The sequence below is a fragment of the Haemaphysalis longicornis genome, unplaced genomic scaffold (genome assembly GCF_048455015.1).
Source record: "Haemaphysalis longicornis isolate Haplotype H1 unplaced genomic scaffold, Haemaphysalis longicornis Haplotype H1 scaffold_8, whole genome shotgun sequence".
Taxonomy (NCBI): domain Eukaryota; kingdom Metazoa; phylum Arthropoda; class Arachnida; order Ixodida; family Ixodidae; genus Haemaphysalis; species Haemaphysalis longicornis.
In genome coordinates, this window is record NW_027526445.1 from 65,552,163 (window position 1) to 65,576,868 (window position 24,706).

The 24,706-nt window shown below is 44.3% G+C and overlaps 1 protein-coding gene across 1 annotated transcript in view; it reads left to right on the top strand.

Moving 5' to 3' along the window:
- LOC144148759 (peptidase M20 domain-containing protein 2-like) overlaps positions 1-24,706 on the top strand; it is a 44,778-nt gene that overhangs the window by 1,134 nt on the left and 18,938 nt on the right. The window contains exons 2-4 of the mRNA XM_077680274.1: positions 6,835-6,883; positions 19,565-19,900; positions 22,428-22,573. Of these exons, the coding sequence (XP_077536400.1) occupies positions 19,672-19,900; positions 22,428-22,573 (375 nt within the window). The 5' untranslated portion in view covers positions 6,835-6,883; positions 19,565-19,671. The remainder of the gene's footprint in view (positions 1-6,834; positions 6,884-19,564; positions 19,901-22,427; positions 22,574-24,706) is intronic.

Sequence of the window (24,706 nt, forward strand, 5' to 3'; positions counted from 1 at the left end):
CTGTTGCTTGTAATGTCTCGCAAGCTAGAGCGGTATAAAAGCGCCCACTTGCCTGAGTGTGAAACCTACTCTACCTCATTAAAAGGTTAACCTAATATACTGTATTTATTGCCTCCTCCGACTCCGGAAAATTACATAGCGAAAATTTTTGTCCCGTCGAATCTTTCATACGCTTATTATATCACTAAATGTAACTTAAAAAAACTGGGAACATAACGTTGTGGTTACTACCATTTACCACAGTGGATGTAAATTTTTGTACAGAGTTGCTGGAGAAACATAACTAAGAATCAAGCACAACACACAACGTACGACAACCCCGAGTGCCGCAAAGCCGATCACACCAAAAGAGCATAATTTATGTTAGGGCTATCGGTTAATAGTTCTTGGCATTTTATTGTGCTTTCTCTACTTTAAAGGATTATGAAGTGCTTTTGGATAAATCAAGCTTGCGTTTATTTTGTCTGATTTCATGAGACCGTGTTTGGTCAAAGGCAGTGCTCCTATTGGAAATGTATCCGCAAATATCTACGAGTGAACAAAACCTGCCAAAATAATTTTCAAGGATAGGGCCCTAGTGAATACTTGGGGGTAAGAAGCACTTTATTGTGTTTCCGCAGATATAAGAATTTACGTGAACCGGAAAACAAGATTTATCCCGACGGGTTGGATAAGATGCTGTCAGTCGACGCAAAACTGCTTTTGACTAATGTGAAGGTACATGTATTTCTGGGCGAAAGCAGCAAGCGTCTTCCCGAAAGCTTACGCACGACATGGGGCAGTTTCCGGTCCGAAATAGCTCTGCTTCAGTATTACGTTCTTGCGCCCAAGTTGTATAATATACAACCGTACTCAAATATGTGATCAAGGTTATGGGGACGTCGAAGTCCCGATTGCTGTTAGCTTCAAGCCACCGTCGCGGACTTGAACTAATGAACACTTTCACTTTGGACACAAAACTAAAACCCTATTATAAAATATAGGAAATGTAACCATGAAATCCCCGAGTGCAGTGTTTTGAACCCAAAAATTATGTTCTCAGAGTTCAATTGCTTGGGTTGCGCAGTTCTGGGATTAAAATTCGCAGTATCAAAGTCTCCCGTATAATTTTGACAACTCAGAGACCTTTTCGTGCAACCGAACCTCGGACCACGGACAGCTTTGTTTCGCTGTAAATGTGAACATTTCCCCACACATCGATAAAAAACGCCTGAATTTCGGGTTCTTCGAAGTCAAGAAATTAAACAACATGCGTCTATAACAGGGATGTAGCTCTAAGATGAAGTAAGCTGTTTTGTATTGACGGCGTTTTTGGCACTTGGAGTCGTCCTACGTCGTTTTCTAGCACCTCAGTCAACAATGTTCATTTAGTGCGGCTGGTTTTACAGCAGCGTTCTGCTTCCAATATTGTTAAAATACTATTTAATAGATTACCTTTTGCAAGACGAAGCTTTCAGAAACTTTTCTCCGCAAACTTCCCCATCGGCTTAACTGGCGGTGAATGAAAATCTGTGAGGTAAAACATTCAATAACGCAGAATTTTTATGACACTTCACTAAAACCAAGGGGCTGGTAAGCTCCTCCTCAAGGTTCAAACAGCTGGGTTCTTTCGGACAACAGACATCACGTGTATTTGTCACGCGTATATATACGTCCGCCATGCAGCCTTCAGTTGACTATTTCTGGAGGTTTCAAACTTTTGAATGTTTGCTTCAAGTTCTAAAAAGCTTAAAGTTTAAGTGCCCTCAGCACAACGTGCCGCTTCAGTAAGCCTAAGGATTTTCCTTATAATAGCTGCCTTTGGAATTATTTTAATCTTGGGAGCTGCGGCGGAACCGTATTGGACGGCCGTGTGTTGCATCCGTGGTACCCGAAAGGAGCATAACTCTGATGTGCACCTGCCCAGGATGAAAACGAATGTATAGTTCTATTACTCATCATTTTAATGTCGTCAAGACCACTGTTTGATGAATACTCGTCTCAGTGATGTGGCTGGTTGCAGATACTCACCACGGAGCGTCTCTCGCGCAATTACAGCGCATTCCAGTTGCTGAACAAGCGGCTCTATGAATTGACCACTTGTGGCACTTTTTAGAGCAATGTTTCACTATTATCGTAAAGCGGTTCCGCCATCACGGTAAAGTTGACGTTCATTTGAGAGTATCGGCGCCGTACCATTGATAACGCGTCACGTGACTCGTTGGGGCGAGCACTGTGGAATGACCTCCGCCGATCATAAAGGTTCTGAGTATGTATAGCAGAGAGAAAGCTGCCACTGGGAATCCATATCGGCGTGGGGCACTCACGCCATTATGAGAAGGCCACAGCTCCTGCCTTGCATGTCTATGAGATACTTAAGCGTCTTCGTGTGTTTGCTTTTTAAAGCAAAGCTCTGTACCTCTGGTCACCGACTCAATGACAGCGTACGGAAGCTTCCGCAGGAGGGTAATCTCTTCTGCGGCCCGAGCCATTCTATCCAAGTGCAAGCCACCGGGAAGAGCCATAGAGCTCGTGTGGGTCCCGGCTCACTCGCGGGTAGCAGGCAACACCATCGCCGACTACCATGCCCGAGAAATGTCAATCCGGGCCGAGAACGAGCCGGAAGAGCTACCGCACCCGGTTACCAGCTTTCGGGACATTACCCGGATGTACCGAGAGGAGAGGTGCAGACTGCCGGAACCGCACCCCAAACTGACTAGGCAGCAACAGACGATCCTGCGTCGAGCGCAGGCGGGATCGCTTGCGCATCCCGTACTGATGAACCGCATGTACCCTGCGGAACACGATACGCTCTGTCCGTTTTGCAAAAGAGAGAGGGGCACCCTGCCGCACATCTTGGCAGAGTGTACAGAACTCAAGACCCCCCCTCCTTCCCTTCCCCACAACACCCCCAATCCCCAACCCCTTGAGCGATGGGAGACCTTGTTGACCAGCCCCGCCCTGCCGACTCAGCTCGCACTGACAGACAGGGGCCAGGAGCTGCTGGGAACATATGGGTCCCGTAACTAGGGAACCACCCCGTCTGGTGCCAGCGCGCACCACCGATTTCTTGGGCTCAGTAAAAGTTGATTCCTCCTCCTCTGTACCTCTGCCAGCCAATCAATGGTTGTTTCGTGGCGTGTGGGACAACAAACTCCAAACGCGGTGGAGGCAGCAGCGGAAGGGGTGGGGGGAGTGAGGGTGAGGGTTTCACAAACGCAGCACACTGTAGATAGCGCGGTCAATTTACCCAGCGTTCCTCGCGCGGAAGTGCCTGCTCACTGGAAGCAGTAGCGGCACTACGGCTTTGTCGTCTGCTTTAGCGACGGGTGTTTTAGGCCTGTTTTGGCTCAGCTTCACGTATATGGCGCGCTGCTTTCTCACAACTTGATTAACTTGTTCGATAGCATCTCCAGCGTACTCTGCACCCAACAGAATGAGGGGATCGTACGGTATAAATAGGTTCACGATTGGCTTGCAGGGCGGGAAAACAAGGTGCACAAACCACATACAGGCAGACATCTGGTCTCTAGACAAACCCTACCATTTTGCGAACTGCTTCCTGCGAATGGGGCTCCGTTTTCTAAATTATTGAATAACGATTCGGTTGTGTTTTAAGAGGTATTATAAAAGGCAAAAGGAACAATGGTTCTGATAAATAGCGATGAGAAACGTTCCCTCAGCTTTCTCGCCATTCTCAAACTTACACAACTAACTACAGTAAATCGGTATAAACGGGAGAACAATGATCTCACATGCCGAATTGTTTCGGTGTCTGCGCTTCTGTCGCGCGGTGGTGTAGCCCAAAGTCAGCACATCAGGATACCTAGGTTCCGCTGTTTCACCCTTCGAAAGGCGCCCCTCTGCGTTTCAGTCCTCCCGACTCACGCCCTGCCTACAGAGGCGGCGTCCGCCGCTCCAGCCCGACCGTGGCCGACGCTGCTTCTGCGTTCGGTACCCCGCTCCCGAGAATTCCAGGTAACGGCTGGCAGAACCTTTGGTTTCACTCTTTGTGGAGCCATGTGTGAAACTCAAGTGATGTCGTATGGGTAAATGTTGTAGGTGTCATTTAAAGCTTTTATATCCAAACACGTTCAGTGGGTGGATTGGAGCAAATTTTTTTTCTCTGCATTGCTGTCTACGAGGTAGCCGGTCCGCTCAAAATTGCTAAAGCTCGCTTGGCTTCCCTCGATTCGCTTTGAAACTTAAAATTCTCTCCATTAGTTTGTGCTATAACAGGTGTGATTCTTAGCAACGAAGTGGAAGGACGAGTGCCTGGGAATGAATATTAATAAATATTTACACATGTACAAATACACAATGCAAACACGATGCTTTGTGGTAACGAGAGTGCGTTTCTCTATTTCTTTTTTTTTTTGCAGTAGCAGTACACATGTTAACACCGCCCGTAGTGATGCCTGAGTGGGTAAATTTCTGCCATAAAAGTTGTAGAAGACGGTCCAATATACGAACGAAAACACCGCGAAGACATTGTTTACAGTGGTACGGGGATAAAATCTTTTTCAGCGTTTCACAAAATTCATTATTTTATCTGTTTGAAAAATGAGTCTTTTATAGGTTTCTCCTAAAATTTAGATTGCTGCTAACTACCAGCTTGGCCTGCACAATATTATAGCATATTATAAACGGCACCATTGAGCACCGGACCGCAATAGTGCACCTTATTGTCTTCGATTTACTACTCCGGAGCGCAGCATCTGTCCTGGATAAAGCAGCGCGTACCACCGCAGGGCAATTTCGGGTTGCCCAGTCGCGCACCCAATGAGTCAACTTAGCACTGGGGTGCAATCGCGAGAAGCATTGTGAAGGACGCCGAGACAGCGACTTCCTGCGCCGTCTACTGCAGCGATGGCGCCTCGACGCGCTCGTGTAAGGCGGTAACGTGTGCGTATTATTGTTTAAAGAATTAGTTTTACGTATTCCTCAGACGGCGGTGTGACAGGCTCAGAACGGCTGCTAATAAGGGCCATATTGCATATAACCGCCCAAACAATATGTGCCATATGGTAATTTTGCTTACTGCAAATGCTCCATGTCCAGGTAAATATTGGAGCTTTACAGTCGTTTTGTTCGAATGGGGTATCGCGCACAGTCACAGGAGTCCCTCGACCATAAACGTATTTTGCTGTAGCTAAGTGAGCGGCCGTGACTGCGCACTCGCATAGTTATGGCTGTCCGAAGAGGGGAATACGTTCGCAGGAGGTTTTTTTATGGCTATTTTGTAGAAGGAGGAATATGTTGTCCGCATGCGTGGGGGATATCGCTGTGTGGTGGCTTTCATTATATATTAGTTTGCAGCAGCGCTGTGACAATTTAGCTGTTTATTGGAACTTGTCAACGATTTGATGAATTGCTCTCATAGCCCGAGAGGTGGCACTGGTGTAAACGGCGCTGTTAGTCATTGGTCAACGCTTCATTTCGGTGCACACCGTCGTGGGGCATTGTACGGAACGGCGGTTTCGGGGGAAAACCTCGTGCGAGTTTATACTATTAGGCATAACCCTTCTGGATCTCTTTCCGTATAAAGAACAGTCTTTTTTATTTTTTAACTAAATCATCGTTTTAATATTTTGAAGTTATATAACAGACTCTGGTATGCGTTCTCGATGCACTGTATTTAAATGTACGGCCAATAAATTTCTTCAACTTCAGCCAATGATGATACTAAGGCGAGCGCACGGTATAATGACGACCCATAAAGACACAGATGGCCTGGGTGTGAGCCGTTTGGCTCTAGCGTAAGATTCCTTACTGTAGTATTTTTGATGAAACTCTATGCCCCCGATTGGCCTGTCCAAACAATAGATAAAAAACAAACCATACGCCAGTCCTGACACCGCGTTCCGCTCCGCGCATACTCTCTCCTCAGCTGGTTCGCACCTCACCACGTGACTCGCCGCGTGCATGGGAGATTTGCCATTAACGGAGCGAGGCCGCACCGTCTTCTCTTAACGTTGCGCGGTACCTGAAGGCTTTGAGCACCATCGACAGCGGCGCCTTATTGTTAGGCTGTGAAAACGGCAGTAGCGGGACCGCAACCGTATAGAAAGGCAGGATTTGGACGAATAGGATAGTAATTACAGGTAAATCAAAGGTCAAACCTAGGTTAAACAAGCAAACTTTTGCTTTGCACATCCAAGATTGTCTAGGATAAGCCGTAGCAATTCATAAAATACTTTTCTGGGAAGTCTCCTATCAGCGCGACCGCCGGCAGCAATTTAATGCGAAATTTCGTCGCAGCCAGGATAAATTGAGTTTTACAGCTATATACCGACTACCACCGTCGTCATGCAAGCAGGTGTGTTCTGTCCATTTCGCTTAGTGGCGGTGCAGCTGCACGGAGACCTGATAAGGTTCAGTCACAGTACATGCATACCAATTACTTCTGACAGCACCTGTACCTCGGCTTCAGTCACTTTGCTGCCGCTAACCATCCATTAGTTGCATTCCAATGCTGAAGACGAGGTATGATGTTATGCGGTCCGGTTGTTGCAATTATAGAGGGTGCTCCGGAATTCTACATGTCCTACGCTCAAAACCCCATTAGCGGGCCGTATTTGCCTACTCTTCTCTGCTGACAGTGAGTGTGACGGGAGCGCGTGCAGATATTCGCAGAACATCTGAATATATGTCCGCTCTTGTCTCCCGGTCGTACCCCTTTGAAATAAAAATTTACTTTGTCACAAGTTTTCTTTATTCTGTGGCACACATCTAGCGTGCAGCTCCATCAGATTACCCGAAAGCAAATGGCCGTTGTGACGTGTAGCAATTCTTAGTAAAACGCGTGTAGCCAAGGTACTTATAACCCTATTTGGTTTGTTTTTACTCATAAAGAGAACACAAACGACCAGCAAGCCGGACAACTCCAGGGCCCAAATCAATCGTAAGTATCTGAATCTTGTCATACCAAGTTATCAGGCATTAGTTGATGCATTTATTCATTTGATAAGGAGGCGCAATTTCATACATTTTTCTTTGGTAGCATTTAGAGAACTTCTGGTAAACCACGCATCCCTGCGTCTAACGATGTCGATGGTTCAACGCGACGCTGCCTCGTGATGAATTTCCTGTTTTTGGCCAAGTTCACATTTGACTCGCAGGGGCTTTGGACTTTTGCTTGATCAGTTTTGGCAGTGAATTCTCCTGAAAAAAAGGTTCGCGCTCAGCAATCGGGCTGGTTAAGCATCCATTATTAAAACTGAAGCGCTAACGTACACAGGGAAAGTAATAAAAATGACACCAGCGCTTACCATCAACTGAAGTTTTGTTAAAAATTGAAAGCACATATGTAGCCTGCCAAGTGCCAACAATCCGGCACGCGTGACTGTCGCACATGCGTACTGCCATACATAAGGTTAACCGCCCCCTTTCCTTTGTCCTCTTTTGGAGAAGTAGAATCTCCTTAAGACTGCGGCTTTAAGCAATGCTTCACAGACACGCAAATGCTTTTTAAACAAATAGACCGTGCTAGCAGGGAATTTGCCGAAGCCTTCCATATCCGTATTGGTTGTTCTGATTGTATAAGTCACCCGTAACTGAGCATTCCAAAGAAGTGTTTTTCCTGAAGGGATAGAAGAGGAAAAAAATGAAAAGAGAAGACAGGAAAAAAGGGCGGTTGTTCTCATGTACGACTGTACGCATGTGCGACGATCACGCGCGCGTGATTGTTGGGTCCTGGCAGGGTATATATGTGTTTTCGATTTTAATGAAACTTTCAGTTGAGGGTAAGCGCTGGTGTCGTTTCCCTTTCTCGTCCCTGTGTCACTTAAGTTTCACTCATGGATGTTCACCACCTAGTTCGTCTCTCCATTTTGCTTCGTGGTAAAGAGGGTCGTGCTGACAATGTCTTAGTCTAATTTTTCTCATCCGTGTACTCATTTTCTTATCCACGCTGCTCCAAGCATGTCAGACTGGCGTATTATGGTACACCTCTGCTTCATAGCGTGAGAGACCCAGGTACGATTCCCAGTTTAGGAATCGTGTTTTTTTTTTTTTCAATTCAACTACGGTCATCATCACTGTGAAAACAAGTTGGCTTTCCTGCCCTGCAGTTGCCTGATGCTACATGCGCCCTAAGCGAGGCATCGCAAGCTTGAATTTCATAGCGCAACTATTACTACTGCCCGGGAAAAGTTCTAAATGGGATAGATGCTCCTGCATTACTTATATTTTTCGTATGGGAAGAAGCAGGGACTTTTCTTCATTGCAGCCTTCAGAAGAAATCTAGGGAATCTACACGCGGATGATACTGCTTTGAACCGCTAATAATACAGAATCACCATTGATAATAACTATTTATTGCAAGCGGCATTAATGACATTCTTCTGCAGGAATAGTAACGCGTAATCGTAAGCTTGAATTCTAGACACTGAACCGAATCTTTCCATTTAAACAAAGAAAACCTCTTGTTAGAAGAAAAGGCTATGGCAGTAGCTTTCATGAATTGCTGCTCAGCTGTTCATAAACCGAATATATGACACTATTATTTCAGGTTCCTCTGTTTATTTAACCTTTCAAGCGCGAAGTACCGGCGTGTTAGGAAAACAAATTCACAGATACATTTCATTCCACAACAGTGTCTAATAAGTAACTTCCTAGAAAGCATAGTTTCATAACACCACTGCTTTAATGTTCCGCCGTTTGGTACAAAAGTTAGAACCGAAAACTGTGAAATCTGTATCTTCAACATCAGAAAGCCTGTTCCGACGGCACACCTGACGTGGACATGTATAGAGGGTGAAAGGTATTTGCGGACAAACATCTTCACCATGACGTTCTTTTTGCATAAAATAACACACCGCTAAAAACTGCAATAATACTTTTTGCAAACACAACGGTTCGAACGCCAAACAGGCGCTTACTCTACGTCACATACGCTTAGACCCCATCAACTCACTAATACCAAGCTCCTTTGCTCATAGAATATAGACTACTACTTTGGAAATTACATTTCGTGCCATAGTTTTGGTGATCAAATTTTATTTTTAAATAAACAAAGCCATCAAAGATACTCATATTTAAGAAAGTAATTTAAAAAAAGTGTACGAAAAACTATAGCGATGAATTGCAAACAAAACAACCGCTTCCCTGCGCATTAACAAAAATATTGAACAGTAAATGACACGCCATTAGAGCCTTCGAGCGCGGAAGGAGAGCGAATATTTTGGCACCGCACCTACCAGCGACGAACAATACAGGTTAAATTGATATGAAATTTGACCACTCTTGAGTGTTTATGGCCTAAGCGATAGGAGATACCTACACCCACAAACTTCTCTTTTGAATCTACAGGACGTCAATAAAAATGAAAAAGAAATAAGCAAAGAAATTAAATAAACTTCCTATTATGGGATAACCCTGGTGTCGTGACGGATGTGGGAGTGCTTGGAAGGGTAAAGTGCAGTGTCCGCCATATGGTAAGATGTCGAATTAGGCTAGGTTTGAGGAAGGACCGTAACAAGCTAGTACGAAAGAAGCCGATCGATGAGGTAACAGTAAGATGTAAAGTTGGAAAGTTTAGGATCGCGGTACAGAATCGATATTCAGCTCTTACCGGGGAAGCAGAGTTTACCATGCGGGAAGCCAGGGACAACCTTGCACGCATTATCACGGAGTGTGCAGTAGAAGTCAGGGGCACAATGGCTAAACAGGATACTGGTAAACTTTCCCGGAAAACGAAATATCTAATTAGAAAACAGCAAAGCATTACAATCTCAACCCCAGCTGACAGAATACAACCAGCGGAGCTTTCGCAGTTAATCAGTAAGCGTAACACAGCTGACACACGGAAGTATAATATGGAGAGGATCGAATACGCTGTAGAGAACGGAGGCAGTCATAAAGCAGTGAAGAGGCATCTAGGCGTGGGGAAAAATCAGATGTATCCACTGAAAGACAAGCAAGGCAATGGCCTAACAAATAGGGATAGTATAGTCATAGAAGCCGAGGAGTTCTATAGAGATATCTACAGTAGCCAGGACATCCAGGATAATGCCAAACGAGAAAGTAGTTCAGAGGAGATGAACATCCCACCAATAACTACAGAAAAAGTAAGGAAGACTTTGAAAGAAATGAAAGGGCGCAAAGCACCTGGTGAAGATCAGGTAACAGCAGACCTCTTGAAGTATGGCGGGCACATTGTACTAGCAAAACTGGAAAACCTGTACCCGCAATGCCTAATGACCGCGAGTGTACCGGAATCTTGGAAGAACGGAAACATGATCATAAACTATAAGAAAGGCAACATGATGGACATGAAAAATAACGGGCCGATCAGCTTACCGTCTGTCGTCTAGAAGGTACCCATACAAAAATGCCTTATGGGCGTCTATTGAAAAATGTATGGTGAGCTATGGCCGCCTATGGGTCTCTATGGTCACCCATAAAAAGGCATAAATTAGGCTATAGCCAGCTATTGAAGTTTTAATAGATCCTGCACTAAAGACTGTAAACCATACAATTCTCTTTAGATGATTATAGAACATCCTAGTGTGTTTAGTCTATAGAGTCACAGCTATTCAGGTAACTGTAGCCAGCTAAAGAAATATGTATGGCTTTAGTTCTATAGACCAGCCGCGGCAAAGCTCTTTTGGCTGGCTATAGACCATTTTTTAGCTTGAAGTCTACAGACTCAAAACCATTCAGCTGTCTTTTGCCTGTTATTGAAAAGAGTTCGTCCTAAAGCTATAGAGAGAAAGCCATAAAAGCTCATTCGGCTGGCTATAGGCCGTTGTTTTGCTCTAAGTCTACAGACTTCAAACCATTCAGCTGTGTTTTGCCGGCTATTGAAAAGAGTTCGTCCTAAAGCTATAGAGAAAAAGCCATAAAAGCTCATTTGGCTGGCTATGGGCCGTTGTTTAGCTCTAAGTCTACAAACTTGGAACCATACGGATGTCTTCTGCCAGCTATTGGAGAGAATTTGCTTTAAAGCTAAAGTGCGGCACCCATAAAAGCTTCTGCGGCTGGGTACAGTACAATATATAACTGTAAAACCTTTGGATGTGTGATAATTAAGCAACATTTTGCCGGCATTAAGAAAGCGTTTGGCGCAGAACTTACAAGCCTGCATCCATAAAGGCTTCTTTAGCTAACTACATAGTAACATAAGGCTCCAAGTTTCCAGCCGCTAATCAAAAAGTGTTAGCCTATAAAGGTATTATTCGAGCAACCTTTAAATCCTATTCTGCTGGTCAATATGACTTATGACGCCAAATTCATATACTCATGATTTACCTAGCTACATCTACAACACAGATTGGATAACGATGATGAGGTTGATCGGCCGGTTATATGAACGTATTTGTTCAATAAGGTTAGGTACTTATTATACCAACAATACGGGAAAAGTACAATTAAAAGAAGCTACTGATTAACGCTCAAATTCAGGTTGCAACTTTGGATACTGCGCGTCCGCAAAGCTTGCAAATCAACGTTGACCGAAAGACGTATAATTTCGTAGAATTATTCCTCTGTGGCCCTTCGCTGCAGGGGTCAAGTGCAAAAGCGGGCTTCTCTGAAAACGGCCCTCACAGCGTCGAAGCAGATTGGAAATAACTTTCGCGGCCCACGGGGTACGCTCTCTCAGAAATATGGTGGAAGCTGCGAACAACCGCATTCTTTCTCCCGCGGACCCCACTTTCAGATTAGTCATTGAGAAAGGGGGAGAGCGACCCACGCCGGACCGAAGGAGGCGCGGTGAAGAAATTCTGGGAAGCGATGAAAGGGTAGAGGGGACACCCCTGCTTCCTGTTTTATTTTCTGTTGTTTGCTTGGCATACTGGTTTTGGCGATGGGTACCGAAGGACACGGCCGTGCGGCCCGCGCTGTGTTAGTATTCCTGCGCGCAGCAATGCTAGTGACAGACAATGTTCCCTGAGTATTGAGAACAGATACAACTTTTTTCGGATGAAGAAAACAAAACGTTAAGCGATCTTGTATTTACCAAAAAAATAATTACCAGCGAACAAGTTAGAAAAAAATCAAAATATGGCCTTGTATCTCCGCACTATTTGCTATCGCGATGGACCTGCTTATACCTGGATGCACTTAGTCAGCCACATTTCGTCTCCTTGCTGATGTGCGCGGGCATGGCACGTGTTGCCTGGTGCTGGGAATTTCGACTCGACGGCAATGTGCTCGTGTAGATGGTGTGAAGCCAAGCAAATGTGTCGCTTTTTGGTGTCGTGAATTTCGGTGTTTACGGTGACAGTGTTACGATTAATTCAACATCAACTTCAAGTCATGCGAAAATGGATACCTGCGATACTGTGACAGGAATTTCATCGTACGCAAAACTCTAGGGTGAGTGATCTTACGAAATGAAGAGACTCTATAGTGCGAGAAATGCAGGACTTTTTTTGGTGTTCACGAATACTTTTCTAAACTACCCTGCACCACATGGGCACTGCAACATAGACAGAAGTGAAGATTTGGCCGCGGTGATGTGACAAAAATAATTTTTTCGCGAACTGAGAAAACCTACAAGGAACTAATAGAGTGTACTTTGAAAAACGTTTTTTTTACCATTGCATTGTGTGCGACCATCTTCATTGTTTTATTGAGAGTGCATTTCCATTTTAGCCACCGAACTTGCAGCTGTGTGCGTTGAGTACTGAGTGTAATGAACGACTTCTGAGTGTTTTCTTTTCTGTGGACTACCCAGCACTTGTAGGTATTTGTGTCTCGGCGGACATTCGCGGGGAATGTGCCGCGTAGTGTGGCTGTCGAGCGAGTCACTTAAGCGTGAGCCAGAGTGTTGGAATGCGTGTGCTGTGTTTTTCGATCGGCGTATGTGAACAACTGTTTACTGGTGGTGAAATAGCGTAGATAGTAGCCATTTATGTGATGAATGGAATGAATAAACCCCTTGATTTTGCTTTCCTTGAATGCCTGTGTTTAAGCCTTTTGTGAATGAAAACTGGCGAAGTGTTTGCAATCGCAACCTCGCACTCCCCCTATATCGCTGAAGTGTTCACGGAGCATGTATTACAGAATGCCCCTAAGTGCCACAGGACAAGTTCTAGAGATCTGCAAGGCTCTATGCCAGCACGGCAGCGTGCTAATAATTTCTCAGCGGCTGCTGCTGTCGCTGTGTTTCAAGTAGTGGTGATTCTCTTCTGGCTGCAGCTCATGCAAAAATATTGTATGGTCGGCTATTGAAAAACCTTCTTATGGTTGTCTTTAGCTATTTGGCCCAATTATCTTTAGACATTTCTATGGCTGTCTTTAGCCATTCCTATCGACATTCCTATGGGTGTCTTTAGATTCTTCTATAGCCATAGCGATATCGAAAGAAGAGCTAAAGACAGCCATAGAACCGGCTATAGAAGAAGCTAAAGACACCCATACGAATGTCGATACGAATATCTAAACACAACCACAGAACCGGCTATAGAAGACGCTAAAGACACCCATAGGAATGTCGATACGAATAGCTAAATACAACCATATAACCGGCTATAGAAGAACCTAAAGACACCCATAGGAATGTCGATAAGAATAGCTAAAGACAGCCGTAGAACCGGTTATAGAAGAAGCTAAAGACACCCATAGGAATGGCGATACGAATCGCTAAAGACAGCCATAGAAAAGTCTAAAGATTATTGGGTCAAATAGCTAAAGACGACCATAAAAAGGATTTTCTATAGCCGACCATACAATATTTTTGTATGGGTACTTACCAAAATAAGCGGTAGCAGAATTTCTCCCACCTTAGATTTCAGTCAACCTAACAAAAAAGCAGGGTTTCGTAAAGGCTATTCAACAATAGACCATATTCACACGATTAATCAGATGATAGAGAAGTACCCTGGGTGTATACTGTACCGCCATATATAGCCTCCATAGACTATGAGAAAAGATTTGACTCGGTCGAATCCTGAGGATTCATTTAGGCACTACGGAATCAGGGTGTAGACGAGCATTATGCAAGAATACTAGAGGATATTTACAGTGGGTCCACAGCTATAATCATCCTCCATTAGGAGAGCAGTAAAATACCTATAAAGGAGGGCGTCAGACAATGAGACACAATCGCTCCGATGTTACTTCACAGCATGTTTACAAGAAGCGTTCAGAAAATAGAATTGGGATCAGGTGGGAGTAACGGTTAGTGGAGAATACCTGAGTAACCTCAGGTTTGCTGATGACGTTGCCTTGTTAAGAAACTCAGGCACTGGTCGGCGACTTTGGCTAGTTTCGGTTTCCGAAATTGTGGCGATCCTAGCGGCACGGTGCTGCGGCGTGGCCCTTCCCTTTCCCTCAGTGTTTCTTTCTTTCCACACCGTCAACGCTTCCGCGCCTCCTCACGCATGCGCAACAGCTCACCGGCGGCAATTTTTTTTTCTTTCTCTCGGCGAGCACGGCGGGCCAGTTCGGTACGTGCGTGAGCGAGCCGGCGTGCGAAGGGTTGCGCGGGTTGCCTAAACGCTTCGACGGGCGGAAAGTTTCGCTGCATTATAACATACATTCGAATGTATTCTAAATATGGGGCAGCGGAGGAAGGAGTGTTACCACTCCTGCGCAGCTCTGTGGTGCTGCAACACAGGGCGGTACAGTTCCACGAAGTTTCTCGCCTTCGCCAAAGACGACAGGTAAGCAAATTAGCTTTGTACAAGTTATAGTGAATTCCTTAAAAGCCGACTGATTGCACTCTTCTGCTTTCAAAATAATTCGCGCATGTAACGTGAAGTTAATGAGACATGTCACTCGTCTTGGAGTGGAAACTAATGTGCAAATATATCCCAGCTGTGCAGGTACGCAAAGTTTTAGTAGAAGTAAACGCGTCTTTGGCACGCACACACTAGCTCGCAAGAACAATTTGTGGTGGCATTGCCGTTTTTTGATGATTGGCTTAGTAACTGCTGGAACGTCGATTCAGTATACTTATCAGGGTATTTTTTGTTGTTTCGTGCAGCAGGTATGAGTCTAGGTTTGGGCCCCAAGTCGAGGACGGTTTGCGACTTCATTGGACGTTTCCTCCGGTGACTCTCCTCAATCCATCCAATGTCATCACGACGCACCTGCTCACAAAGAAGGCAAGCTCAACTGTACGCGGTTCTTGCCTTTCATGGCGTACATACTACCACATCGATTGATGGCGTGGAGGTGCTGCGCCATAAGCATTTTTTCCTCCCCCGTCTTGCTCCAAAACGTATATTTGCGGCGAAACTACTGCCAACCGTTGCTTCAGAGCTCCGAAAAATCTGACGTAACTCCGCGGTGTTCAATGCAAGTCGATTTTCACATGAAGCAGTGGAAGGCCGAACCGAAATACATGCGTTGTCTGCAGCCGCCATTGCAAGCGTTTCGCTCATTAAAAAATAAATAAAACCAAGTAGCATTGCCGGCTTTGCTGTTCAATCTAAACTGCGCGCCCGCGCCTTGTCATCTTATCGCGAATGGGTTTTGTGTTCCATAGTTCTGAAGTTAGAATGGTCATGCCGTATCGGACAGGATGAGATAAAAGGCGCTGCCCAGACACGAGTTAGAGGGTAGCTTGTAACAACCTGGCCGATATCTGCGGCTTAAAATACAGGAAAGCTACTTTTTTTTCTGGGTGTCTTCTCCCCCCCCGCTTTTCCTCCCACCCCCGGTAAGCAGACTGTTAATTCACGCGCCATTAAAAGAAAAGACGGGTGCGTTCGATTTGTGTTCTGTGTTCTACGACGTGCACATGGTTGGGCATTGTTTTTGTTCGTAGATATAATCCAGCAAAGAGTGTCTACAGTGCGGTCATTGTGTTGGAACAGTTTTTTATGGCTGCATTTTGTTGGTGTGAACATGATTTCTCGGAAGTGTATGCAGGTTAATGGCCGGGTCAACGCTTTCTTTCAGAGTTTGCGTTAACTCGCCCGAAAGGCAGGGCTTGAAGCATACGTGTGCGTGCTTTCGTTTAACATATAGATTCGCAATTATTGTGTCTCTGAACTGAAACGAATTTTTTTAATGTCTAAAAAACATTCCTGTCTCGAGGTGAGCCCAAGAAATAAGTATACATTGAGTGGAACTTTCAAGTTCATTTCTTCTCCCGCCGAGGTGTGCGCGAAAAAAAAATCTGTGTAGGGACTAGAACTTTCGAAGTTCTTCTTTCGTAATCAAGTATTGTGTACCTAAATGTGTATTCATGGCTGTAACTTTTGCGCAACTTTAGACGGAGACCGATACAAAAAGGGACTCGAAGACCTGTACCTGTCACCGTGTAAAGTTGCGGAAAAGTTACAGCCATGAATTCAGAATACCAACTAGCCCGCCTAACCGTGTTATTGTAAATGTGTATGTAGCACGTTTTTTCCCTATTGTACTATATTGTATGCCTAAATTTGCATATGTCATATTTTGCTTAGTCCAATACTGTGTACATAAAATGTATGTGCAATATATGGGTGTAGTACATGTGTTTTCATGACTTCGAATCAAAGACGTCCTCATATGAATTTTGAATAAATGCATAGCAAAAATAATGTTTGTGTAACACTCCAATTATTATCGCCACAAAGACAACAATTCGACACCAGAAAACGTACTATTACCTACATGTTTTCTTCTTTCAATTATTAAACACGTTACTGCACACATAACAAACGACGGGCGGCAGCCATTTCGAGTCATCGGCGCCGCTCGTCCAACTTTCGCGCCTGGTGCCATTGCCGAGCGGCCCATGAGGCAGCGACCGGCGGCAGACGCGAAAGTTGGACGAGCGTCGGTTTCAGGGGCCGGCGCGCGGCGGCACGGCCTGGCTGCCGCGGGATAAATGACGTCAGCAGCGTCCGCGACGTCAGCAAACACCCTTTCCCCCCTCGCCACTCGTTGCCATGGCGATTAATGCAACGTTTCTCAGAGGCCACGTACTACTAGGGGAGGATTTGGCGCTGCTGGCGCGAATTACGTGGGACCACGGTGGATGCGAGAGAGGCCGCCCCGTGACTCAGGGGAGGAATTTCAAAGCATGCTTACCGCACTGGACAAACAGGGTAGAACCGTGGGCCCGAAACTTAATATGCAGAAAACTAAAGTAATGATCATTAACCTCCGGACTGCACAGCGGTTGAAGATAATTGGCGAGGCGGTTGAAGTAGTAAGCAAATCTATCTACTTAGGCCAAGTTGTGGCCCTGGTTCCCAACCATAAGGCAGAGATATTTCGAATGATACGAATGGGGTGGTATGCATTCTTCAGGCATTCTCAGATAATGAATGGCAGCCTACCATTGTCCCTGAAAAAGAAGGTGTATGACACCTGCATCTTACCGGTAGTTACCTACGGGGCAGAAACTTGGAGGCTTGCAAAGAGGGTTCAACATAAATTGAGGACGACTCAGCGCGCAATGTAACGGAAGATTGTAGGTGTAATTAAGGGACAAGAAGAGAGCGGAGTGGGTCAGGGAACAAACGCGTGTTAGGGACATATCAGTAGAAATGATGAAGCAGAAATGGATGTGGGCAGGGCATGTAATGATAAGGCAAGATAGCCCTTGAACAATAAGGGTAACAGAGTGGATCCCTAGAGAAGGCAAGCGTTGCGGGGTGTGGAAGGTGGAGGCAGAACGTTAGGTTGGCGGATGAGATCAAGTTTGTGGGGACTAATTGGTCGCAGTTAGTGCAGGACCGGGAAAATTGGAGATTAATGTTAGAGGCCTTTGCCCAGTAGTGATCGTACATAGGCCCGTGAGTGATGATGATGATGATGATGGTAATCAATATTTGCCCTTTTTAAACTAAACTTCTAAAAATGCACGCTCAAACATGGAAAGGTAAATATTCAGTTACTTGCCCAGCTTTGATGGTGAACGTGTTTCCCATTATAACCAAGTCACCGAGGATGCACAACCAGGTGATGTTAAAGATGTATGGCGTATGGTGGGCGCGTGATAACGGAAACGAGATTTTCGGGTACGAGAAGTTTGTGCTGGCAAACCATTTTCAAACCACTGATTCCTCTACCACACTTCATCATTGTGAACGTCGTAGAGCCTACATAAACATTTGATACACATCGTATAAAACAACCAATGAACAACTATTGGTAGCGGCGTTTAATTTATGTGAAAATAAATAACAGCTTGATTTTATTTCATCTCCCGGACGTACACACCCAACATACACATTTAGAGTAAGTTTACCAGGGTTTATTTGTTATCGGAGATTTTAGTACTGTGCATTTGCATGTCATTCGAAGTACTGACATGTTTGTTTTTTTACTTGCTATGAAATAAAATTGGCCCGTGTTGGATTCACGTTTGAGCTATTTTAAGGAAAGGATCTGGTCCAGAACTCTGTGCTTGTGGTGAAAGTCGCAGCTCTATTGTCGATACGGGGTATGTTTCGACTGCCTTTGCAGTATCGCAAAACAGGGTTGGAGCATTTTAAAGCAATGCTTAAGTGATCCCACTAACGGCGTCTGTAACGCAGAGACACCGGGCAAGAAACCTAAATTTCGCTGACAGAGATCATGAATGGTCGTGGGTTACGAGGGCAAAATAGGGCGCGCTTCCATGCGCGCAGTAATTCGCACACAGAATTGGTTACAGTTGTCTACTTAAACAGAAGTTCTTCCGCGGCGATAATTCAGCACTACATAGAAGTAGAGAAAGAATGTTGGCTGTTTTCCGCACCCAGTGACCGGTTATGCTGAATAACATAAAGCGTTTGCTACAAAACATTTTAGTTACTTTTTCTGTAATAACAATAACAATGCAATGCACTTTTAAATTTTTTAAGAGAGACTGAACTTTTCTGAACTGAAAATAATATGGGTGCACTGCCATGAAAATCGCGCATAAATTGTAAACGTAGGTGGCTGATAAAACGCGACAATTTCTGGACATATGTCATAGAAAGCCGTATGGTTTGCTAGCCGGAGACGTATCTGTCGCATTGTTGAAATAATGAATCATCGGATAAACATTGTAAACAAGTAATTAAACACACTTTTTGTAGCCTCTATCCCCAAAAAAACATGTGTACAACACATAAGCAGGTGCACAAAAAACGTCTTGTCTCTGTATGCTTATTTATGTAGCGTTTGTTTCAAAACTTGTTCTTCTGGTCAAACGTGGCGCTGTTCGACAATTTTTGATGTAATACTCTCTACCAGCTGCCTGTTCTTCCATTATTCGAACAGGTCACGCCTCACTCCTAGTGCGGCGTTAGAAAATCATCTATTTTATTCTACATATTTTCTAGGTGTTAAACATTTTGTCTAAGCCATATATTTACATTCGTTAATTTCCAGTGGTAACTACACCAAAGAATATGTTTGACACAGCCAAGACGGAAGGTTTCGCAAAACGTACCGCAATTTTGGGACAAATGTTGCTTTGGCTCTCTTTGGGTATATATTTTCCGCGCAATAAATTTACTCCTCAGAAAATCAAAGAACCTCACAAGCCACCTGAAACACACAGCTTTACCAAGCAAATGCTATTTATGGCTTCAGTTCCAGACGATCTACTTAAAACTGCAGACCGAAGTCTTCAGGATGCCCCGGCTTACTCCAAAACACCGCGATAAGGGCTATCTGGAAGTCTTACAGATCTTGCAAAGCTTGTCCTTTTTTCACGTTTCAGCACCTTCCGTCTTGGGGTGTTGAAGAAACACCTGCGAAAAAAGTACAACAGCCTCGGACACAAACGGACCTTCATTGCTTCGCACAAGTTTTGTCTCCTGGAGAACAATGGCTTCAGACCTTAAAGACGTCGTCCACGAGGTGATGGAGTTGAACTCTGCCGAGCTGGCAGAGCTAAGTTGCTTTTTGTGGTCACATCCGGAGCTTGCCCTACAAGAGATGAAAGCACACGAGCTTCTGACGGCCTTTCTAGAGCGACGTGGTTTCACCGTGGAGCGTCGATACCTTCTAGATACGGCATTCCGAGCGGAGTTTCGCGCACCCGGTGGATCTGACGGTAGGTTCAACGCTATGTGGGGTATGTCACGTCTGATACGTGAGAGTAAATATTGCTAGACATGACTTACTAAGTAACATGTCAAAATTCTTTATGTGAGCCGTTCTGGTAGAATAAAATCAGTAGAGGAACTTTTCCAAAGCACCACGCCTAATATCCTGGCCACAAGAGCCGAACCTTGCACGTAACACATTTATCTACGTCATGTTGTTCGAAAAGGGGCTTGGTTTTTGTTGAATTGTTTGCGTTTATAAAAAGAACAAATGCAAACAACCAGCATATCAGTTGACATTTCGAGGAAAAGTATTCGTCTTAATTGTCTGCAATTGCGCTCTTTGTAAGTATGCATGATCTGTGTTTCCAGTAAATTAAAAACTCTTTTTCTACTTTTTGTGATTTACGAAGAGTATCAATACAATAATACCTTCACTTTCTGTTATGTCCTATTGGCCTTGACATTATATAAAAAAACATACATATATATATATATATGTATATATATGTGTGTGTATATATATAGTCTGAAAGATAAAAACTCACACAGAGCGCGAAAAAATAAGGTTAGCAGAGACAGAGACACACGAAAAAGACGTAGAAAATAGAAATAAGTCTATTTTCTACGTCTTTCTCGCGTGTAGCTATCTCTACTAACTATATATATATATACATATATATATGTATATATATATATATATAAACACATAAATAAATAAATAAACTAGCAGATGCATACTCGCTTACCAGAACGCATAACAGGCGTGCCATTTTTTTATTCCTTGCTGATAATTCCTAATTCCCATATTCCTAACAGATTAACAGATATTTTCAGGAGAATGCCCGTTACAACAGTTATTCAGTTCAGCACAAGTGAATCCATCTAGTAAAAACCGTACGGCGCTCTTTGTGCAACTGTGCGCACTTGCTATGTGAGAGAAGAAGTAGCTAATCCTATGAAAACCCGTAGACAGCCGCGTAATATCTATATAACAGGTATCGAACTAATAAATCAGGCGTCACATCACCACCAATTAAAAAATGATTGCAGAACCTCAATTAACCGGTTTTTTTTTTCTTTTGCAAATTTCTCTCATGATCCCAAGCAGCTAAAACAAGTGCGGGTGTTTTGAACTTTCTACTAAATATATTGGTCAGCAAGCACAGTTCCCAATGTATTCTATGGTGAAAGGTTCGTTCAATTTTCCTATTAAGCAAAAACGCATTCATAATGGAACAAATTCAAGATGGGACTTTGTTCCGGCACATATATTCTTTATAGAGACTTCTGTGCAGTTATATAATGCAAGATTGTTCACTACAAATTTGGTTAGGTGTGACTCTTCCAGTATAAATATAAAAACACAGATGCAACAACTTCAGCTTTGTGATAAAGCCTGTAGCTACAAACCTCTTAGAATGTGTTAAAAAATATTTACATAATCTCGTAGGCAAGCGATTGAATTGTTTAAAACTTCCAACCACAAAACACACTCTTAGTTTAACTATTTTGAAATACTCAGGTCCCCGCTTTTAAAACGAAGCAAGCTGTAGAAACGTTTCGCCCCGAAGACTGCAGTTTGTTCAGTGGTTCTTTGTATAAATTCGATTTAATCTCAGAGTGAATATTGCAAGTCGATATCTCTGCTATATTTCTACGCCGCTCATATCAATATAAGGTTACTCGACGCAATTATTCATTCGCAAAATTTAAATTGTCGCAGTCGACAAAGTAACTTCATTGGATTGTTTGCAACAAAATTCTGGCTGATGGGATTGCTACCCCTTTTCAAATGCCTGTGTATTCTCGGCGCCGCGAACAATGCCTCTCTTGATGTGGGACCAATGGAGTCCTGAGTGTACCTTTCGCAGCACTTGCATCTATTGCAAATTCTATAGGAACGGCGGTGTGGCTTGCGAAAGCCGCAAGTTTCATAATAATACCTACCGACAGAAAATTTCGTCTCTATGTTTAGGGGAACCGTGCTTGAACGAACCTGCCGTCATGTATAGAGAGGACAAGTGTATTTCTTCCTGGTGGCTCCGCAACACGTTTAAAACTTTGCTGTTTTCAAAAAAAAATCTTAAAAATTGGTAAAATTCAGCATACCTGTATTTTATGATGAAAAGTATGTGTAATAAAATCCTTTTTGCAAAATAACAGAACCTTCACAAGAACTGAACAAAACAGGTTGCAACCTTGTAGAACTAGGGTACAAGCGGAATTGCTGGAAGTCCAACCGAATAAAGAAAACGTGGTAGCTCAAGCTGCAACTTCTGTGACGTCGCGTCACTTCAGCGACAGTTTATACCCCGGTAATACCGGTACATAGTCTACACGCCAAACGGGAATATAAAAGCTTCACTAGCAATAGGCTCCACAATTGTTACTTATTCTATTATTTAAAAAACACCCTAAATAATGTATCATGTTGGGGCTGCCAACTTGGAAATGCGTGTTGGGAATAGATTCGGTGTTCACGTCTTCTTCCTAACAAACCTGTTTGTATGGTGTGCGCGTAAATCAATGCAGGACCCTGTATCGCCTTGATGTGTGAATATGACGCTCTGCCGGACATTGGCCATGGTTGCGGTCACAACCTGATCGCCGAGGCGTCCATAGGCGCAGCTCTTGCGGTCAAAGAGGCAATGACAAAATACAAGAACTTGCGTGGCAAGGTAAGCTCAAACAAAAAAAAGAGACTGATTGCTTGGGTGTTTTTATGGTGTCGTATTCAATATCTCAAACACCAGGGCCCGCTTGCCCGAAGCGCAATAAGACAGTCTTATTTGCAGTCTAATCTTATTGGCAGTCTTTTTCGGTTTTTCGGGGTGTTGTGTTCCCTAGCCTATAAGAATCTTTCCAGAAACTTACTATACAGCGAATAAGACCCTAAATAAAAACTAAATGAGACTAGACTGTGAATAGGCCTGCTCTGAGCTGTCTTAATTACAGTCTGATTTTGACTGACGTGGCGGTCATTTCATCATGAAGATCGACATCTACACCGTGAAAACGGAGTGCATAAACCGTAGAAGTGGCGAACGATGCCGCACGGTGGCAGCTTTACCGTCTGCCTCGAACAAATAAATGCCTGTTCCGCGGAGATCGACGCCATTGGAAACGCCGCAGGGCGAGCGGGTGGTAAGTGCCCGACAGCGCCGGCACCGGAAGCCGCGAGGCCTATCTACTATTAGGTGCAAGCGACGGCTGCAGTCAGCCACTGTTTTCAACTTTCGCTGTGCGCTGTCGGCGTTTGTTTTGTATTACCTTGGAAGCGCTGCTTTTAAGTGCGAACGCACTCGTCCGCCGTCCGCGCTCCCCCTCTCCCCTAGCAACGGCGCGGAGGAGGAGAGAGAGCGTGCGTAGCAACGGTCTCGGCGTAGCAACGGTCTCCTGCTCGGCGTAGCTGTCTCTCGGCGCGCCAGCCAGGCCACTACACTATATAAAAAAACAGCAGCATCCGGCGCCCCGTTTCGATCCGAGGACGTTGCGGCCGCAGCGCGACGCTCTACCGACTAAGCCACGGAAGCCACGCTGATTTCAGAGTTAGGAACGCTCCTTATATCTTTAACGCATTCAAACTACGTCGTCAGCGGCGTTGCGTTGGCGACTCAGCGGCGTTATGGGCCTCGTGCACTGCAGTTTCAAATAAACATGTGGCGCTACCTGGGAGCGGCGGCGGAATTTTTTCTGAAGAACAAAATAAACATATACAGTAGTTCGTACACGGCTTAATGTAAACAACAACCGTAAAATAAGTATACAACAATTACCACGCTTTTTTTAATTCACAATTGTTATAATAATAGAAATATTACGCTCACGAGTTGTGCGTGAATACAAGCCGATTTAATTTAGAAAGCGCCCCTTCTCCAATAAAAGCAGACGACATTGCACGGATCAGCTGCCTGCGACGCCGACGTTCACGAAGCACATAGTACCCGGAAAGAAATAAAAAGGACAGATCCATAAATGCATCTGCGTATGTGCACGCTACTTGGCGCAAGACCACTGCAAAAAAAAATGCCGTGTATCCAGTGCATATTTTTGTAGCGCCTCAAATAAATAGCCTTTGGTGTGCACGCATCTGTGCACGCATCAGAAAATACATGGAACAACCCACGGATATGCATGCTTGAATTGTATGTACCAGCAAAATATGAAGCTTTAAAATGAAAACAGAAACGTAACTATTCACCCTACACTGCGACACAACCGTAAACAGATGGACACAAACCAGCCACAATTCGGAGACTCGCATCTGGACTTTTATTGAAAGGACTCTCAAATATCTCAAACATGTACAACTTGTAGTTTGTGTTTGAAAAACGAGTTCAAGTGGGGCTTGTTGCGCAAAATACTTCTGCTGACAAAAATAACTTGCACCAGCACAACTATTCACGCTGGCATGTAGTCATGCCAGCGTATTTATGCAAAAACATCACGTACAACTCTGTCAGCTTTGAAATTAATCTCCATTATTCAAAATGGTCTTATTTTATCAAGGGCACTCCGAATGCGAGAGGAATCATTCGTGCACAATTAAAGCTCCTGTTGTGCGATCTACTATATCTGTGCCCGTGTCTATGTCGAGCGATAAACAAGGTAAATAAACGTCCGGAGGCTTTCATGAAAGCCTCGTCTCGCGCATCTACGTCCAAAATTATTCGTATATTAAGCACGCATTTACAAACCCATGAAAGCACTTCAAAAAGCATTGCGATATTTTTATGAGCCCATTTAACGAAGTCATCGTAGTTTCAGCAGTTTGAGGTAGAGTTTACTCAAGCAGTTGGCATTTTCAAATA